Source organism: Phaenicophaeus curvirostris, chromosome 19, assembly GCF_032191515.1.
Source record: "Phaenicophaeus curvirostris isolate KB17595 chromosome 19, BPBGC_Pcur_1.0, whole genome shotgun sequence".
NCBI lineage: Eukaryota > Metazoa > Chordata > Aves > Cuculiformes > Cuculidae > Phaenicophaeus > Phaenicophaeus curvirostris.
In genome coordinates this window covers 11,571,164-11,590,538 of record NC_091410.1, presented here as the reverse complement: position 1 = coordinate 11,590,538, position 19,375 = coordinate 11,571,164, and the positions used below count along the sequence as shown (strand labels likewise).

Sequence of the window (19,375 nt, the reverse complement as noted above, 5' to 3'; positions counted from 1 at the left end):
TTCATATCACTGAATGGTAAAATAACAACGCACCAGATTAAAGAGGGAAGAGGGTACCCTAGGTGGATGTTGGGAAGGCTAGAAAATCTCCTAGGACAGATGAGGGAGGCTGCCTATCTTTCTGTTGTTTCTCAATGGCACCACTTAAGCAATTCTTCAAGAGCACGAAAATGTGTTAAGATACAAAATTACTACAGACAAAACGCAGCACCTCCCTTCCAGTTAATTTCTTTCACTCTGAAGAGAAAAGCACATCAGTGAAGTAACTGGTTAACAGAAGTGACGGTCAATCACTGTAAATGCTCAGACTAGCAAAATCCGTCTAGAAATTTTATTTCATGTATTTTAAGATAAATCTTTTGGCTCACAACTCCACTGCGGAGCATTTGCTTGTTAGACAGACTGATGATTATTATCTCTATCCACATACAGGTCTTCTAAAAGCTTGTTTTCCAAGCTTTTGACAAAGAAAAGCAAGAAACAGAAAAAATGAAGGATCTCTTGGCAACCTGAGGAATTCTTTCTTTTAAAATTCTGCAACATATGGAAAATACTTGATATCTACAACAAAACTGTAGCAAGTCTAAAGTAGAACACAGAGTAGATAGGTAATGGCAAAAATGTTTAGTGATACAAGATATACAGGATACCTGTCCTTCATCTACCTTCTTGGGATCCAAAGGGTTAAGAGAGAAGGGACATTCCACACATACACAGAAAATCCCTCTACCAGAAGTCCATTATGGAAACAAAAGAAAAGATAACTGTAATTTGCTTTCACACAATAAGCTTTGTACCATCATAAAAAGTTATACCAAAGGCATTTTACCATACTTAAGATTTCACTTTTTAAAATACTTTAATAATAATATAGTAAAAAAGTACTCCTACATCCAAGTTCATCATCAACTCCTCAGCACAGCACAACACTTGAGCCTTTCTTGGCTAGAGACACTGCCTGTGATCTTTTAATTCATTGTTCAACATAAGTTTGAAAAAAATGCTAAAAGTCTGTCACCCATTTCAGCGGGATGCGATTTACTTGTGAAATCTTGGATGGTAGGTGAGTTTGATCAGGATTGCAATTTTTCAATACCTGTTCTAAAAAAATAAACTCTCTCTAAGACTACATCCTGCAAGTGGCAGCAATTCCAGCTGCACGACTGATTGAAGGTAAGTGGAGAACAATCCCTCATTCTTTCTTCTAGCACAAAAAGTGGCACAGGTGGGCACCGCAGGATTCTGTTGCAGGATTCTGCTCGAAGCAAAGGAGGGGATGCTCCTTCAAGCCCTCCAGGTAACCACAGGAACTCTGCCACTGTATATTGCAATTTGTCTGGTTTGAAGACAAATACATGAAAAAAACCCAAACCCCAACTGTATTTAAACATAGCTAAAGATCAGTTCTGGCTTAGCATGCACCTGAGCCAGAGTGCACAGGAGCCCATGAGGAGCCTCTGAAGACACATCCCTGCATGCCTGCCCTGTTCTTAACAGTTATCTCTGCACTGGCCACCGTCGGACTGAGAGATACTGAAGAAGGAACCTTTTCCTTGGGTACTGGCACTGCTCTAATGTCAAGCATCTCTTCCTGGATAGTGATAAAAGGAAGATTTCAATCAGTGCCACCACCCCGTAGCAGTGCTCACAATGCAGCTATTTGTTCAGCACAAACCGGACAGGGTGAGCTGATGGATGAGAAGTTCCTACTTCCCTTCAAAAGGGCAAAAGCATGTCTGAGAGAGGAAAGGAGAGAGGGAGACCTCTAGGCAAACACTGAACTCATGAGAGCCGCCAGTAAATTGCCAAATTCACAACACAGATGTCTTAACTACCAAAAAATCAGCATTAAAAAAGGACATAAGGAGGAAAATGTTTACACTTATCCTTAAAAAGTTTACCAAAGTTACCCTGACCAAGTGAGAAGTGAACGCATCAATTACCAAAATGGTTTCTGATACACCTAAATACCACATAAAAAAACCTGTCTATGCTTGCACAACAATGCAGAGGTGTCCTGTTATTTGCCAAAAGGCTTCAGTACATTTCAAAAACTAAATACACCCATGCTCTGCAGAACCCATTTTAGACCTGGAAGCTCATGTAAAATATTTTCCCTACCCAGCCAATTAAAATCATAAAAATATTATTTCCCCAACGAAAGTACACAATAAAAAAGTAGTCAAAATTACAGTTATGACAACTACGGAGAAAATGAAGAGTTAAAAAGGCAAGAGAGTACTTCAGGTTTTTTTCTTCTATGAAGCCAGATTCCAATCATAAAAAGTAATAAATATTAAAAAAAATTCAATTTGACTGCAGAACATCCCTGCAACAGGCAAACCAACACGTTCAGTATTTATCTCTAAAATAATCTAATAATGTATGTACTTAATTTGATTTGTTTAGGTTCCCAACCATATAGATGAAAAAAAAATATATACATAGACAGACACACAGAGGTTTTTAAAGAACTTGAAGAACTTATGGAGTCACCTACCGAGCCCATACCATTAACTCACCAAAACAAAAACAAATGACACTTAAGTACCCAGTACTTGCCCCCTTTTAAAAAGCCTCAACTAACTACTCGAAACTACACTCCTTTTTTTAATTAAGATGCAATGAATTTCCACCAACAACCTGTTCCTCTCCCCTTCCAAACTGGCCAATACTTGTAAAACGGCAGCGTTTGTGATGCTGTAGCCCAATTCAAAAAAGCTCCGAGGTTATCCCTAAGTTTAACTACTCTCCTGGCTCAGAGACTTAAAAAAATTAAACTAAGCTTGAAATCTATTCTAGAATGAATTCAAATAAAATGCTTAAATCTAGGTAAAAAAAATTTTTGAAGCTTGAAACCCACATGGCTAATGAAATAATTAAGGAGATAGAGAAGTGAAGGCCTTAAAAATTTAAGCCCAAATTTGCCACTAGAGTTTTAAAAAATTATCACAATGGTGTTTAATGAGTTTTAACCCCAACACAAGTTTTAAAGGTTGCCATATCTTAAGATAAACACAGTATTTAAACCCAAGACTTTTGACACAACCTCCACCTTGTAACCTTTGTGTTTAACTAAAACTAGGCTTACACCCTTGCACTGAAGCCCTGTGCACTTTTCCCCAAACTATAACAATGCAATCTCCATTTTGAACAATGCACCTCATTTCCCTTCTTGGGAAGCTAGTTTCGTCTTAAAGCCAGTAAATGCTGCATCCAGTTATACCTCTGATTTCAAGCTCTTGAAAATTTTCAGTGTTTAACGCTGGGGCTTTTTTTTGCTACTTCAAAACGAATGCACTTCCCTTCCTTTTAACATCAAGTTGTATCTGCAAGCACAAGCCATTCTTTCCTGTATAAGTGTAAATGGACCTCTTTGCAAGGCATGCACCTCATTCCCCTGGTTTTTAAATTTTAAGGGAACGCTCCACACACTTTTGATAATTCGCAGCATGTCCTGGAGCACCTGCAGCTGGGCAGTCACCAAAATCTCCACGCACTTTTGCAAAGCATCCCCTGGCTACAGCATGTGCTGCCCGCCCTCCCTCCTCTCAGTGCGTGTGTTTGTAAGCATCTCCTAGCGTTCCCTGCATCCGTGGGCTTGCCAGGCGTTAATTTGCATCCCCCCGCGCCTGGGAGCGCTCGCAGACATCCCTCACACACCCGCACGGGAGGAAGAAGGCGTGTGGACCCTATCTGGGAACCTAGAGGGAGCATGTGGGGAGCCCTCGACTCGTTTGAGTTCATCCCACCGACGCTCTACCTGGGGTGCTGCTGTAGGTGCTGTGGCTCCTGAAGCTGCTCTCAGTGCAATAACTGGCATCATCTTCGTCCTCCATCTCTTCGGGGTAGTCGGAGTCTTCGTCGTCGTCGTCCTCCTCCATTATCTCCTCCTCTTCTTCCTCCTCGGAGTCCTGGTTATCGTCGGGGTCTCCCTCCTCTTCCTCCTCGGACACCATGCTCTCGTCCTCCTCCTCCTCTTCGCTCTCATGGTCGTCGTACACCACTTTGCTGATGCTCCTCCTGGACGAGGCAGCCCTGCCTTGGCTGTTGCAGCCTCCTCCTCCTCCTCCTGCTCCCCCCGCAGCCCCGGCCCTGCCCCTGCCCTTACCGCCGCTGCCTCCCCCGCCAGGGGTGCTGCCTCCCTTCCTCTTGCCGCCCCCCCTGGGCGAGGCGGCGGCGGCGGCGGGGGACGACGAGGCCTGGGCGCCCGCGCCTCCCTTCTGCTTGGGCCCCGCCGCCGCCTCCGCCTGGGCCGTGCTCGCCCACCTGCCGCGGCTGCTGCCTCGCTGCCGGGACCTCAGCCCTCCGATGGGCCCCGCCGGCACCGGGGAGCTCGCCTGAGCGCCGCCCGCCGCCGCCTGCTGCTGCTTGGGCGGCCTGCCCCGCCGGCCCCGCATCGCTGGGCGCTGGCCGAGGAGGTGGGGGGGGAGGAGGGAAGGGACGGGATAAGGAAGGCTCGGGAGGGCGCTCCGAGTCCGGACAGGCGGCTACGGGGAAGCTCCCCGCCCTGCGAAGGCTCCGAGCCGGGGAGGGGGCGCCGCCGAGCTGTGTGAGGGCCGAGGGCTCAATCCGAATTGCCGGCGTCCCGCTCCGGATCGCCGCCGGCCGCCATCTTGTTTCTTCGTCTCTGCCTCGGCTCGCTCCGCGCTGGCTGGGGGAAGCGGCGGCGGCGGCAGCAGGCCCCGAGCGCACCACGTGACCGCCCCGCGCGCGCCCGCCCCGCGCGCCGCCGCCAGGGGGCGCCGCTGCCGCCGCCGCCATGTTGGAGCCCTGAGAGGCGCTCGCCGGCATCTGCGGCCGAGGAGGTGCAGCCTGTCCCGGGCAGCCCTGAGGGGCGAGGGACCAGCCCTGGGCTGCCCCCGGGCAGGGGGTGTTCCTTGCTGGGGTCTTGGCCACCGCAAGAACCACCAGGTCTCCCTCAGGAGAAATTCTGCCCCCAGAACAGGTTGTTTCTCAGCACAGGTTCTCCCCCCAGCAGATGTTCCCCCCTTAAGAGAAATTCTCCCCCCAGCTGAGGTCCTACCCTCAGCAGAGGACGTCCCTCAGGAGAAATTCTGTCCCCAGAAGAGTTTTTTTCCCATCACAGGGTTCTCCCCTCAGCGGAGATCTCCTGCCCTCACCCAGCACTCACCAGCTCCTCTTTACTACTGTCACATTTGCCTCTTCATTCTGTGTCTTCACCCACCATGCAGAAATTAATGCCCGCTCACAGCTCACTGTTACCTGATCTGGGTGGGGATAAAGCAAAACAAGGCTCTGCTATTGGCATTTTTGCCCATTTAATTCCTCGGAAGTGGTGCCCAAGGCCAGGGGGGTGGAACTGGATGACCTTTAAGGTCCCTTCCAATGCAAACCGTTCTATGATTCTATGTTGTCTGCAGTTCACAGGAGCACCACAGAAAATCATAGAATCTCTTGGCTGGAAAAGACCTTTGAGATCATCAGATCCAACCGTACACAATTAAGCCATATCCCCAAGCCCCTCATCTACCCATCTTTTAAATATCTCCAAGGATGGGGACTTGACCACTTCCCTGGGTAGCCCTTTCCATCAAGAAATTTTTCCTGATGGGCTTCACATTTCGTATTCAGTCTCGTTTTCCCATTTGTCACGAGACCCCAAAGGGCTGAAATTCCTCATAAAGCAATTGCACTGGGGGGTTTCTAATGCCACCACGTGAGTTCAGGGTACGGGTTTCCTGAGCCAAAGCAGTACAAACTGAAAACCAGCCCAAGGCACGCAAACACCTTGCCTTTCTTACAACCAGCCTTCTTTTTGCTGCTAAATCTACACAGCTTCGTGACCCCCGAGAGTCTGAAACTTTATAATTAGCAAGTAAGTGTGTTTGCTTTTTCATTTTCTCTGTCCCTTGCTTACACTTTCGTGCAATGTAAAAACCCCAACACAGGCCATGCCATCAGCATGCCATCTGTATGTCCCATGGGTAATTTAATTTGTATTCTTGCATAGTAATTTTTAAAGCACCTTTTGTTCATTAACTTGTTGCTGCGGCAGAGAACCTCATTAAATCCATATACCTGTCCCAGTGTCAAGCACACAGCAATGTCACCAGGGTTTAGCCCAATTTGCATTCCTAGATCCAGCTTTTTATCAGTGTATCTTTCATATTCAGTTGCACTCTTCTTATATTCAGAGATACAGCTGCACAGGCTCAGAGCCATGTTCCAGACACTGTATGGTACAGACACAGCAGCAGACAGCATTGCCTACCCCCATTTACACCTTTAGACTCAATTGGATTCAGAGTCTTTTAATGTTACCTTCAGGTTGCTTACGTCTGGCTAATTTTTGAAACCTCTTATAATAGTGCAAAGGATTATGGTAACTTTAAATACACTAATATGCAGATACCTGTGTTCAGGTTATTTCACAATCTCCCTTTGTGATCTTGGAAAAACCTATGAATTGTCATTGATACCTTCATTGACAGTCTAGCAAAACTATCTAGTGTATCTTGCTCTGAGCTCTGCTAGCAGTTATCAGTTGCATCAATGTTATTTTTTAAGCTTTGAGGGAAGGGGAGCACAAGATTTCAAGAGAGGAGTATTTTAAAAGCTGAAACTGTCATGGATGGACTCTTTCAACACCAGAAAGCTCCAGAAATTTCTAAAGCCAAAGTCTTGCAGTACAGTTAATTATGCTGAAATTGCAGGAACTTCAGTCTGCTCTGGAGAGCGGTCTCTCTGCTGGAGCAAAGCTGCCTTCATCTGATGGCAACCTCCGAGATAACAACTGGAACAAGACATAGATCAAATAACTGCACTTTGCCTCTTCATTTGAGGAAGAAGTCCAGTTCCTGGCTGTGGGAAGCTTCTGGAGATAGGTGGTTTTATCAGATAAGGGATGCATCAAACCAGCTTTAGATTGTTGTCATTCAAGATTTTAACTACAGATCACTCCACACCTTTCCCTTCTGTTTTTGTAAAAGCAACGTATGAGCACCTGGTTAGATGTGAAAGGAAAGCCCCAAAGGGTCCACTAAGAAGATGTGATGACACAGGAGAGAGGAAGCAATGTGAATTAGGTAACAACCCTATACCTATACAGTTAAGCTCCCTTTCCTGTTCTAAGTTAGTTAAGTCTGAAAATGTCAAAGGCATCTTTGGACAAAGTAAAAATAACTTAAAAATAAAAGTCAAAGAAGCAAACTCAAATGAATTCATCTTCAGTTCATAACCTGAGTGGAGATAACAGTACTGTGACCAACCTAATTATACTTCAATTATTAACCGAAAAAAGCAGCAAGTAGAACTGTCAACTCATTTGATGAAACATCTGTTTAAGTCTTACTGCAAATGTTCTACTAATTCTTTGCCAAGAGTCACGTGGCTTTTTAGGATGTTCTTATGACTGCATGTTGAAAATTACACATGAAAATATAAGCAAGCATCCAGCTTCTCATCCAGTCAAAAAGAGAGCTTTTAATACACAAGTTTCAAACTTACAACTCTGTAGCTACAGAGTAACCGTGCTCCAGCTATGTAGAAAACAACTTTTCACATCCCCAATATGGAGTGCTAATATATCCTTGTCATAAAAGGAATCAATAAAAAGTAGATTTCTTAAGAAGTCATTTTAAATTCAAATAAGTTCCAGCACTTCAATAGAATATGTCTGAATGTTTTTCTCGTGGTTAAGTCTTTGTAACTCTTGCAAACTTCCTTCAATCTTGTTGAGTTCGGAATAGAATCGTACCTAAAACCAAGAAAATACAGATATTTACTGTCAAGTGAATTTTAATTATTTTCATACATCATTACACTGCACAACCAGCTGTGGTTCTGCAGAATTTCAGATATTTAAACCAAACAAATAGAGCAGCTTTTGAAATCAAAATGAGAAGGAGAGGCAACTGCCATTTTAGGCTCAGGAAGGAGCACATACAGCAGAACAGACGTTGTGATTTACTATGTAATTTGTTGTTGCTTGCCCCTTAATTCTTAACACCTACATTCCAAACCCATAACTAAAGTGAAACAATTAACCCAGGAGATGCAACTTACTTGAGCTCTCACAAACCTATGCAGGTTTGAAAGCAACCCTTTCGCTTCTGGTAGCATCACCATAACTGTGAAGTGAGCGTCAAGTAACAGGCACATCCAGTCCATAATCTGAAGACAAATAAGGAAAGCACACTTACACTTTATGATATGTACAGATTTTCCTTTAAAAACCGCACTCTGAAACATTAACTTCCAATGCAAAATGTGTGGTTTCATATTTTCAGGCAGTGTATTTACTTTCCAGTAGTAAAATGTTACATCTAACTTCATATGGGTTATATCAAAAGACAATACTTTACAGAATCAATGTAGGTCTCCATTGATTTTAGATATTCATAGCTACTCGCTAAATTATACATCACAGAAACTGAAGGAAGTACAACTCTTACAACTAGCTTCTCACCTGATTTACAGTTGGAGCGCGTATTCCAGGAAGAGCAGTATTAATTTTTTCACTGCATATCACATGCAGGTAGCGTAAGTATCTGAGAAACAGCTACAAGTAGAAAAGTAAGTATTTTTAAAGGACAAACTATTAATAGACCAAGGACAAATGATCAATAGACCAAGGAGTTTTGTCCCGCATACAGTAATACTCATAAGGATGTGAAAAAAGGTGACATTTGTTAATATGAAATCTTATTAGGCATTTTAATTTCATTCTTATGCATTAGTTTGAGATTCAGACTCCAGTAAGAGTGGCAAGTTTCTCATATACAACTGAAAAACTCTCTTCCCTTTCCCTCCTCCTAAAATAACAGGAGGTTAAAAACTTTTTAATTTTAACATACTTACAACAGCTTGCTGAGCTGGAAGGTTTTTCAGATGAGGCAGAAGAAATGTTTCACTGTAAGCTGACTGGAGAACAGCATTTCTGTGCAATACTATTAAGGAAATAAAATAGTAGGAAAAATACCAGTTCCTACAAACTGATGTGAATTCTAATTAAAATATTTCTCCAGGTTCTTTGAGAGAGGGCCTGGTTCAGCTTTTTGAATCTCCTTTATTTATATAATGAAATAAACAGAGCAACTGAAATACCACACCATGATTAGCATGGACAGTTTTATTTACTGCAAGGATGTAACCGGCTCACGTGTTGCAACAAGCTAAATCAAAATCACTGATGCTATTTTATCTTGAATAGACAAAGTTTTTATTACACTTTTGCAATAATGTAAATTTAAATTGGTGTACATGCTGCCTCAAAGGTAATTGTTTCTATTTATATTCCAAACAATTTTCCTAGTGAGTAGGAACTTTTCTTATGATAACTTCTCAGAAATTTTCAACAATCACGGACAATATCTCCTTCAGTAATACTAAATATCAGCACTCACATCACATATAATGTACTGACTTGCCTTCATTAAAACATACAAAGGATACAATAATGCTGCCTTCTGTGGTCCAACAGGGCAGAGCTCACCATCAGCCGTCAGATGGTTTTCCTTTGTGATTTGAGTCTCCCAGTTGTCTTCTTCCAGCTCTGCACTGAAACCATTTTCTACAATTTCACTCTTAACTTCTTTATTGTTGAATTCAACATCAATGTAACCGATTACAGATTCTAGATTCACATCTGTGCTTTGAAGATAGGCTTCACTGAGGCTGTAGAAGAAAATTCCAGATGATTAATACTTAATTATTAGCTTTAAAGTCAGCAGTGCCACCAACCCGACAGCAGTACACACTATAAACTCTCTGAGGCTTACTCTAACAATAAAAACATACACTAAAATATAGTCTTACAGAGACTATAAGAGATGAGGCCATGAGAGAAGAATTAATATTTTGTAATTATTAACCTTGAGCAATATTTGTGCTGCTCTTTCATTCCAACAATTTAAGTTACTCTATTATTAGACGTTCTGTCATGGACTGATTTAAAGGTTACATCCCATTCAAGACTGTTGTTTGATTCTGATATTAGTGGGACTGCTTCAACATGTAAGGCAGTTATGATCTTCCTAATATTTAGTAAAAACTCTTTGACAATTCTAAGGTATAAAATTAACAAAAATCTGATGTTTCTAATAATGAAAGAATCCTTTTTGCTCTGAAGGCCTAGAGGAAAAATTACTTCAGCCTTTCTAGGATAGGAAAACCATTTTTGTCATGAAATTTTTTTTTGTGGGCTTCTTAGCTCAGGTAAACTCCCAATTAAGTCCATTGCACAGTAAACACTGTGACAATACACACAGAAGGATGTGATTGCCATTCAAGCCAGCAGTGTTACCAAAAGGCATGTACACTTCAGCTACCATTAACATACGCAAGACGTCTATAAAAAGTCTGTCAGTCTGCAAGACTACAACATAGACTGCACTCAGAATTAAGAATTTCACACACAGTATCAACTGCTCATCTATAAAGTTAAAGCAACACATCGCTTTCATTAAGGGGCCCAGTTTGTTAAAGAAGAAAATAATGAAAAAAAAGTGATTCCAACTTACCTTAAAAATAATTTCAAGCAAGCATAAGTAATTTCTTCAGGAATATCTGGAAACCGCTGCAAGCAGATTTGTAAGAGATGCACATCTTTTTTCTCCAAAGCAACAGCCATTAAATCTGGACATAAGCTGTAAGAATACAAAAAGAACTGGCTGCGTGATTCACACTCACTGAAAACTACATTGACAACTACTGCAAAAGTATTGATCTTGTTTTACACAAAAATCCATCTACAAGCGTCAGCTTCATTTACGCATAAGTAAATTCCGATAATTCAAGAGTGTTTTATAAAGAACTGGATTTATACTTTTTGTTGTTTTTAAAGACAACTCCTCACAAATTAAAAAAATGCAGAATCATCACCTGTAAGACAAGTCTCGGGTCTGGACTATCTGTAGCAGGAAATTTTGAGGGTAGTACTTTGGATTTGCTTTACATCTGTCTGTAATGGCAGTCATTACACATCCAATGTTTGCTTGGATATCTGGCATCTGTGCTTTTGACATCAGTTGTCTCAATTCATCTTCAAATACAGTTGTAGAAGCGTCCTGGAAATTACAAATACTGTGCAATTCAGTAGCAAAAGGCACAGGTTTGAGTACTGTTACTACTTAGACCAAGTAGGAGACTTATTTTGAATTCAAGCTAAAAAAAAATTTACAAAAAAGCCCTCACCACTCCATGTTTTCAGAGGCTCTCTCAAGCATGAGTCAAATGAGGGTAATTACTCCCTCTGAACTTAGGAAAGCAGTATCTTTCAATAATTGCTCAGGGACTGTTCCCTTGCTACTTCAGTGACATTACCAAGTTCAGCCACAGCTGAACTATGGGTGCTTTCACCAAGGAAGGGATGCAACCTAAAGTATCACAACACTTGCAGCCAGTTTTAGAAAAGGACTAAACAGCTCATCGCTATGTTTGCAGTGGAATTCCTAGCATTCTGACCTTCCAGATCCAAAATGTCTTCAACAAAATTAAAGCCATAAATAAGAAAGCCTAAAAAAAGCAGAGTTCAGGTGGAATATCCTCCCAAGTTATTCAGTCCAAGAGAAGATTTTCATTAAAATTGAACAAATCTGTGCGATTTTCAGAGCTCAGCTACTCTAAACCCTATATTGTACAGTTCAGAACCAGCTCCCACGACAAATCCTAACGATCATGGTGATCACATACTATTCTAGCACAATAATATCGCTCGACTCACCTGCTTAAGGCAGGTTTGTCAACTTGATAATGGCAAGAGGACATAGGAAAAAATAATAGCTTAAAAGACAACTAGAATATTCTGAGAGTCTCTAAAACACTGCTTTACAATATTTTGTTTACTTACCTTTAGATTTAGTAAGAGCTGCCCAACTGATAAGGTATCTTGCTGTACTTTAGCAACAGTGCTCCTTCTTGATCTTAACTATTATAAAGGAAAACAAAAAGTTGTTATTATTCCACTCCAAAAAGATGGTTTATATTTAAGGATTTCAAATCAACATAACTAGGAGCTTCATGTGTCAACCTGCTGCACAGATTACAATTAGTAACTGGGCAGTCTAATTTCAAAAACAGTGTTAGAAATGAGTGACAAACGCAAAGTGAAATTTCCTTCTGGTACAGTCCCTACAAGTAAAAGTAGCATGAGGAAGACCCAAGAGAAACAAAGCAAAAACTTCCCATGCTCGTAATGCTAACTTACTGTCATTTTGGGCTCGGATTTCAGAGGCACAGACTGCTGTGACTGAAAGGAAGCCGACAGCTCTTCACCTCCAAGGGTATCCCAGTTTACAAACGTAGACACATCTGTGAACACAAAAATTAAACTATATGGAAGTAACACTTAAAGCACATTTATGCAAATGTTAATGTTACATCAACTTCTTATATTAACAGGTAGCTTCTATAGTATAATCCAAGTCATTTTCTGCCAAGAAAGTTCCCAGTTCTATCTCAGCGGCAGGTAATTTTGTGACCCTTTTTGCATACTGTTTTTCCTTTTAGCCTCTGGAAGGAAGAGAAGTAAGTAATTACAGAATTCATTGTGAGCATTACTTGCAACCACGTTTTACCAGTTTTACCAATAAAGACACTGACAGTACCATTTTAAACTCAAATTTACAAACTACCATTTGACATTGCCCCATGTAATCCCACGTAATCTTTGAAAATAGGTTTATTGGAGACAGCACTTCATTTTGTTTTCAGTATTCACAGCTAGCACGCCAGTATTTTCAGTAATTCCATATTTAGATGGCAACCCAGTTTAAGCAAAGCCACAACAAATTCAGACATTCGTGTGCTTCAGTGTTCTTAACAGTAAATTTAATAGCTAGGAACAGAATGCAGTGTTAGGTTACTTGAAACTCTTTGGAGTCAACTGATTTTATAGGACTGTATTAAAGTAATTTTTATACAATTTCATAAGTTTTCCTTCTATGAGATCTTTTCACTGTAATTATAAAAATTCTTACCTGGGGCTCGACTGTCCTTGAGCTTTCCCACAGCAGCTGCCAAGGATGAAGTTTCACACTTGTACATAATTACTGTTAGCACTTTCCCATGAGTAAAAAAAAATTTTTCCTCATAACACCACAACTACAAAATATTGAAACATATTGTTAATGAGGATATGAACAGAGACATGTTCCTGCACAAGCTGATGTCCTAACTCCTGACTAAAAAATTCAACTAAAATTCAGTTATTAGATTACTGTAAATTGGTTTTGGTAGGTTATAGCAGACTGGTCAATATTAATACTGTTTCCGAAGTTGGCATTTACTGCTCCCGCAGACAGAAGCAGAACTCCGAAGACCATCTGCCTGATCACTGCTATCACACCAAATGCACAAAGCTTACGGATCACAAATTAAAAATTGAGCTTACTTGTCCACTGGTTCCTAGGGGCAGCTCCTTTGAAGCCTGCAATGTCTGAAATTTTGTATTCCATATTGTCAGGCATTCTGGGAAAACAGGGGATAGATGATAAAAACCAAAAAGCAACATAAATGCTTTCAGTTAAAAACACTTGCGGAAATAGAAACAACTTTCAAAATGGCTCAGCGAGTAATGGATTCAATATTAGAAATTTAGTCATTCTGGTATCTCAAGAAAAACACATATAGATGAGTAAGTTTGCAAGTGAAGAGCTTTAAACAAGAAGCTGTGGCAAGACGGACAGCAGCCAGTGGGGCTTCCAGTCAGAACATTTTGAAATAAAACGTTCAGTGACTTCAATTCCAGAGATTCCATACTCCATGAGACTGAAGTGTTTATTTCACTTACTTCAGACACTGATTTCTTATAGGACATTAGATGTATTTGCCCACGTTGGTGCCTTTAGAAGTGTCCAAGTCCTCTTTTCAACTCCCCTCCACCCATGAGTTCTCCTGCTGCATCTTCTCAGCCATTTCAGAAACAGCATGAAAGCAAACACTGACAGACAGCAGTGAGTGCAGTCCTGCAACCCTCTCTGCTGTTTACTGGTAAAGGTTATCTTTCAGCTACTGCTCTAAGTAGTGCTGTATTTGCACTATTTCCTGCTTAGTGCTTTGCCTAAGGAAATGTGAGATATTACAACATCTCAATTTGATTTTTCAAGTTACCTTTGGATTCTTCACCTGATGTGGCCAGACTTCCTAATACTGCGATATGGTCTTTATCAAGAACAATGAAAGAAGTGCCTTTTAGAACACTTCCAGACACCAAAAGGTTTAGTAGTAGCGACTTGGACAAAATTTGCTCTTCCTCTTCAGTATTTTGTTGCAGAGGTATCAGAACCTTGTACACAACATCATTGGAATCTGTCAAAGAAAAGCGATGACACTTTTATGATCTGTTATTGTTATCTATTTGATAAAATATGGTAAGAGGACACCCAAAGAGAACAAAACCCAGTGAGTGCTGATAGAAGAAACAATACACAATATTTGAAGGACAAAGTAGCAAAATAAAAGTATAGCTAACACGAGTACAAGTCATAACATTTAGGAACATTCAGTTGTTGCAGTCATTAAAATATTAGAAAGATTTAATTACAACTTCTACAACCAGCAGTTTCAGAAAGTTCAAAGAGCTAAAAATATTTAACAGTAATACAAAAATATCAATATTTCACATCCTTCTATGCATTTGCTTTATTATCATATTCTGTTAGAAAATATAAAACTTACACAAACAGAGAAGTGTGATAAATTGATTTTTTATATATGCCGTGAAATTCATAGGTTTACTCTCCTGCTGTTCAAGCTTATATTTGTGTAGACTATTCATCTTAACTTTCTGCACGTAGACAAAAAAATCCCCATCCTAAAACAAAGTAGAAAACAAAGTTACTTTTTGTTTACACAAAGAAGAGGTAACAAATTCAGATATTAGTACTGCCTAACTTTAAACATTAAGCAAAATACAAATTTTTGTTTTCTATAGGACATGCAGCCTAATTCAGAAAAGTTTTCAGACTCACGCATGTAAAGAAAATTCTGATTTGATGAGACAAATGGATTCACAGGAAGAAGCATTTGAATAAGGACAGATACACACACAATTCTATTTTTTTTTTCCAATCATATATCATATTAAGTAAGTTCTGCACAATAAGCAAGTATTTGAGGGCAATGAAGAGTCACGCAACCACATCTACTGTATTTAATCTCAGTTGCTGTCTGAAGTCCTAAGAGCCCTGAAAGCAACACCACTTCAATTTAACTGTTGTATCAGAAATAATACATATACAGGATATTGATTACATCAGGATAATAATTTCACTAGAAGCTTTTAAAATCCAGTGAAACAGATGATGGATTTTAGGAAAAGCACCTAGATTTGCTGCTATGAAAAGTTTTTAAAAAGTATACAACTCACTTTCTCAGTAGCGAAAATTAAGACAGGCTGTTGACCTTCCATGAAAGCTTGACTCCACCTAAAACCAGAAAGCTGCATGAACATAGAAATTCTAGGACTATAACTAAAGTCACATCACTGTGCCTTAGGCAGCCTCTTTATTTTCAGAACGGCTGTCAAAATAATTTTAAGATTTTAAAAACAGTGTGTTGGAAAAGAAACCCAACCCCAAGATCTCAGTCTTCAGATTTCTCCCCTAGCCCCTTAAAAAAGGAACAACTTTCATCATCATCCTCAATTCCTCTGAGCAAGATGCAAGCCTCATGAAGTTGTGTCACTTACTTGATGACTTCATCTGAGATAACGTTTTCAATTTCTTGTTGTGGGGCTTCCAAAAGGACATCTAAAGTTCGAACACCACCTCCTTTGAACAGTACCACCGGCCCCCCATTGGGCAGCGAATGTATTCTGTACACATCAGCTGAGAGCTACAAAGAAAAAAAAACATTACGAGGTTCCTCAGTCCATCACTCTGAAAGCCAAGTGCTTTATCTGCGATTTTTTAAAAAGTTATTTCAATAAAGGCATAACAGAAGAATGGTTAAAGGGCAATCTTTGATGATCAAGTCTCTCAGTCCAAGTGGATTCCTTGCAATAATCCAGAAAATCATGAAGTGTAAGTTAAGACAACGGTCAGCTAAAACATAGTATTACTTGTACTGTGAAAATTAGCATCTCTTCACCAAGATTCAAAACATTTACATAAAAGCAAATGCAAGGAAGAGACTTACCGTTGCTTTAAATACTTTGTCCAAGTTAATATCTGTGTTCTTCCATATTCTTAAAACCTTTAAGAGAAACATCATTCTTTAAGTACATTAAACAGTAAGAGATGGACCTCCCAACATGCAAAATACCAGGAATTCTTTGTCACTGAAACACAGGAAAGTATTCACAGTAATCTTAGTGGAAATCAACTCCGGGGAAGTCTGCAAGGGAAAAAGCTGAAGCAGAGACAACAAGAATATCAACCAAGCTCAGGAATCTTGAATTGAGAAGAAAGGATAGGAGAATAAGGTTAAGGAAAAAGACACAACAGAATTATAAATGAAAATAGATCCAAGTGATGGAGACAGATTAAGGTACAGGTGACCTGATCTGGCAGAGAATGTTTCAAGCAGAACAACGCAAGGTCAGAAAAGATATTTCATTGACAACAGTTAAAAAGAAGCCAAAGGCTCAGCACAAGCTGAGCAAACACTACACACACGTTAAGTGGAAGTGTTTAACTATAAAATATGATCAGAAAACCAAGGATGCAGGCATGAACTGTTTTAACCATTTCGGTACAATCATCACACAGTTCTAAAAGTCAACCAGTCTGCAACAAGAGAAATAACTCATCCTTAGGGAATGCAGGCACAAGGCATTCTTGTCTGAGAATGCTTCTGTTTCTAGAAGGCCACTGCACAACTAGTGCTCTGCACAGACGATCCCTAACAAAAGAACAGACTGTGCAGGCACAGAAATGCAGATCCCTGTTCTCCTAAAAAGAAGAGGGGATCTGAACTGCAAGAGGGTGTTGACAGCCCCACATAGTTAAATTTAGCCAAAAATCTATCGCTGCTGATTTCTTCCCTCTCCACCTTCATTCAAACAACTCATGACATCCTTTATTTCCCATGAAGAAAAGCTAAAGTATCTCACCTTGTCATCATGAACAGCTACATATTCACGGGTTTCAAAGTTGCACACAACTGGACACGTGATACTCTGCCCATGTTTAACTGACCAACAACCCAGGGGCTTCTGATCCGAAACCTGGAAGAGTCAGAAGAAATACATTGTTATTAAAATATAAGGTAGTATAGTTGGGGGATTTTTCACATGACAGAAAGGAAATGCAAGGTAGCCACATCTGACCGGAACGAGAACATTAAGCACAACATATGCTTTTCCAACATGAAGCTATTACTTGCAATTACCAGCGTCAGTTAACTTTTACTCACTAATGCGAGCAACAGAAACATGCTTTCTCTCTTCCTATTTCAATGTAAACTACTGAGATCAAGAGCTTCCTGACTAAACTTGTGTTACGTACGATTGACATTCGTCTGCTGAGGGTGCTCAGCCCCCCTCAGTCTTGATTGACACTGGTCATATTTATGATCTTGTGTATGTTCTTGGCAAAAGAACTAAAGAAACCGAAGGGGCTGTGTCTTGAACCCATTAAGACACAACCCGAACACACAAACCCAGATATTTTCCTAAGGTTTCTTATTCCATTCTACTGAACTAGACAGGATTGGAGAGTTGGGGTTGTTCAGCCTGGAGAAGAGAAGGCTGCAGGGAGACCTTAGAGCAGTTTCCAGTACTGAAAGGGGCTCCAGAAAAGCTGGGGAGGGGCTTTTTCCACAAGGCGTGTTGTGACAGGAAAAGGAATAACGGTTTTAAACTGGAAGAGGGCAGATTTAGAATGGCTATAAGGAAGAAATTTCTTACAATGAAGGTGGTGAGGCAGTGGCACAGGCTGCCCAAGGAGGGGCTGGACTGGACAAGGCATTCTGTGTTTCTGCGATTCTATTACACGCACATGAAAAGACACCAGAACATACTTTAAGCGCTGCAAACTTTACTCTTTCATCCTCCAGCCGACAGGAAGGCAGCAGACACCAACCCGGCGGCCGGACCGACGCTGCGGTACCCCGGCTGCTGCGAGGAACGTTACGTGTCCCGCACCTTCGGGACGGCAGCGCTGCTTGGAACGGGGCACGGAGAGAGACACCGGCACGAGGAGCAGCGCGCAGGTACCCGCCGCGGCCGCCCCCGCTGACAGCGCAGCCCCGGGGCCTTCCCGCAGGCCGGGCCACGGGCCGGGCCGTTACCTTAAAGAGCGTGGCCGTCCTGCCGCGGTCGGTGAGCAGGACGTGGTCGGGGTCGGGGCCCGGCTCCAGCGCCAGGAGGCCGCTGCCGAGGCCCACGCCGCCGCTGGGACCCAAACCGCACAGCGTGAAGCTCTCGCACAGCGCCGCCATCTTGGCGAGCGGCCGCCTCTCGCGAGACTTGGGGCGGTGCGAGAAGGGGGCGGAGCTTGGCGCGGCGGCGAAGCCGCTCGGGAGTTTCCGGACTCCGTGAGAGCGGGCGGGAGGGGGTTGGGGGGTGGGCGGAAAGAGCCGAAGCCGCTCGGGAGTTTCCGGACCCCGGGGGAGCGGGCCGGGGGTGTGGGGGGGGGTGTGGGCGGAAAGAGCCGAAGCCGTTCGGGAGGTTCCGGACCCCGTGGGAGAGGGCGGGGGGGGTGGTGGGCGGAAAGAGCCGAAGCCGTTCGGGAGGTTCCGGACCCCGTGGGAGCCCCCGGGACAGGGAAACGTCGCATGGCGCATGTGAAGGATCATCCAGTTCCAACCCCCTGTGATGGGCAGGGACACCACCCGCTGGATCAGGGGCTCCAAGCCCCATCCAACCTGGCCTTGAACATCTCCAGGGATGGGGCAGCCACCGCTTCCTTGGGCAACCTGGGCCAGGGCCTCCCTGCTCTCATAGTGAAGAAATTCCTCCTTATGCTTATTCTAAATCTGTCCCCCTCCAGTTTATCCCCATTGTCCCTCGTCCTATCGCCACAAGCCTTTGTAAACAGTCCCTCCCCAGCTTTCCTGTAGCCCCTTCAGGTACTGGAAGGTCGCTATAAGGTCTCCTCAGAGCCTTCTCTTTAGGCTGAACAACCCCAGCCTGTCCTCGTACGGGAGCTGCTCCAGCCCTCGCATCATCCTTGTTGCCTCCTCTGGGCCTGCTCCAACAGCTCCATCGCCTTCTTAACGCTGAGGATTCCAGAACTGGACACAACACTCCAGATGAGGTCTCCCAAGATAGGAATAGAGGGGCAGAATCCCCTCTCTCGGCCTGCTGGCCACGCTGCTTTGGATGCAGCCCATAATGCAGTCGTCCTTCTGGGCAGTGAGCGCACATTGCCAGCTCGTGTTGAGCTTCTCATCAATCGGCACCCCAAGTCATTTAATTTTTCCCTACAAAGCCCATTCTTTGTGCTATTTAACTTTAAGGAACTGACTT

The 19,375-nt window shown here is 42.4% G+C and overlaps 2 protein-coding genes across 7 annotated transcripts in view; both read right to left on the bottom strand.

Moving 5' to 3' along the window:
* Positions 1–4,629, bottom strand: part of BPTF (bromodomain PHD finger transcription factor) — a 47,413-nt gene extending 42,784 nt beyond the window's left edge. For 3 of the 6 annotated variants that reach the window (XM_069872744.1, XM_069872741.1, XM_069872743.1), the window contains exon 1: positions 3,764–4,628. In XM_069872744.1, the coding sequence (XP_069728845.1) occupies positions 3,764–4,400 (637 nt within the window). In that variant the 5' untranslated portion in view covers positions 4,401–4,628. Of the gene's footprint in view, positions 1–3,763 lie in introns of all 6 variants that reach the window. The other 3 variants (XM_069872746.1, XM_069872747.1, XM_069872742.1) reach the window with 2 other exon arrangements.
* Positions 4,630–6,555: 1,926 nt separating this feature from the next.
* On the bottom strand, positions 6,556–18,376 carry NOL11 (nucleolar protein 11). The gene is made up of 18 exons (XM_069872542.1): positions 18,196–18,376; positions 17,018–17,131; positions 16,102–16,158; positions 15,653–15,798; positions 15,332–15,389; positions 14,641–14,776; positions 14,074–14,271; positions 13,355–13,431; positions 12,942–13,065; positions 12,170–12,273; positions 11,813–11,890; positions 10,846–11,030; positions 10,485–10,610; positions 9,418–9,639; positions 8,824–8,902; positions 8,432–8,524; positions 8,029–8,136; positions 6,556–7,720 (listed from the first exon to the last, which is right to left on the bottom strand). The coding sequence occupies exons 1-18, from the start codon at positions 18,343–18,345 to the stop codon at positions 7,607–7,609; spliced, it is 2,169 nt and encodes a 722-aa protein (XP_069728643.1). The 5' UTR covers positions 18,346–18,376; the 3' UTR covers positions 6,556–7,606.
* Positions 18,377–19,375: the final 999 nt, after the last annotated feature.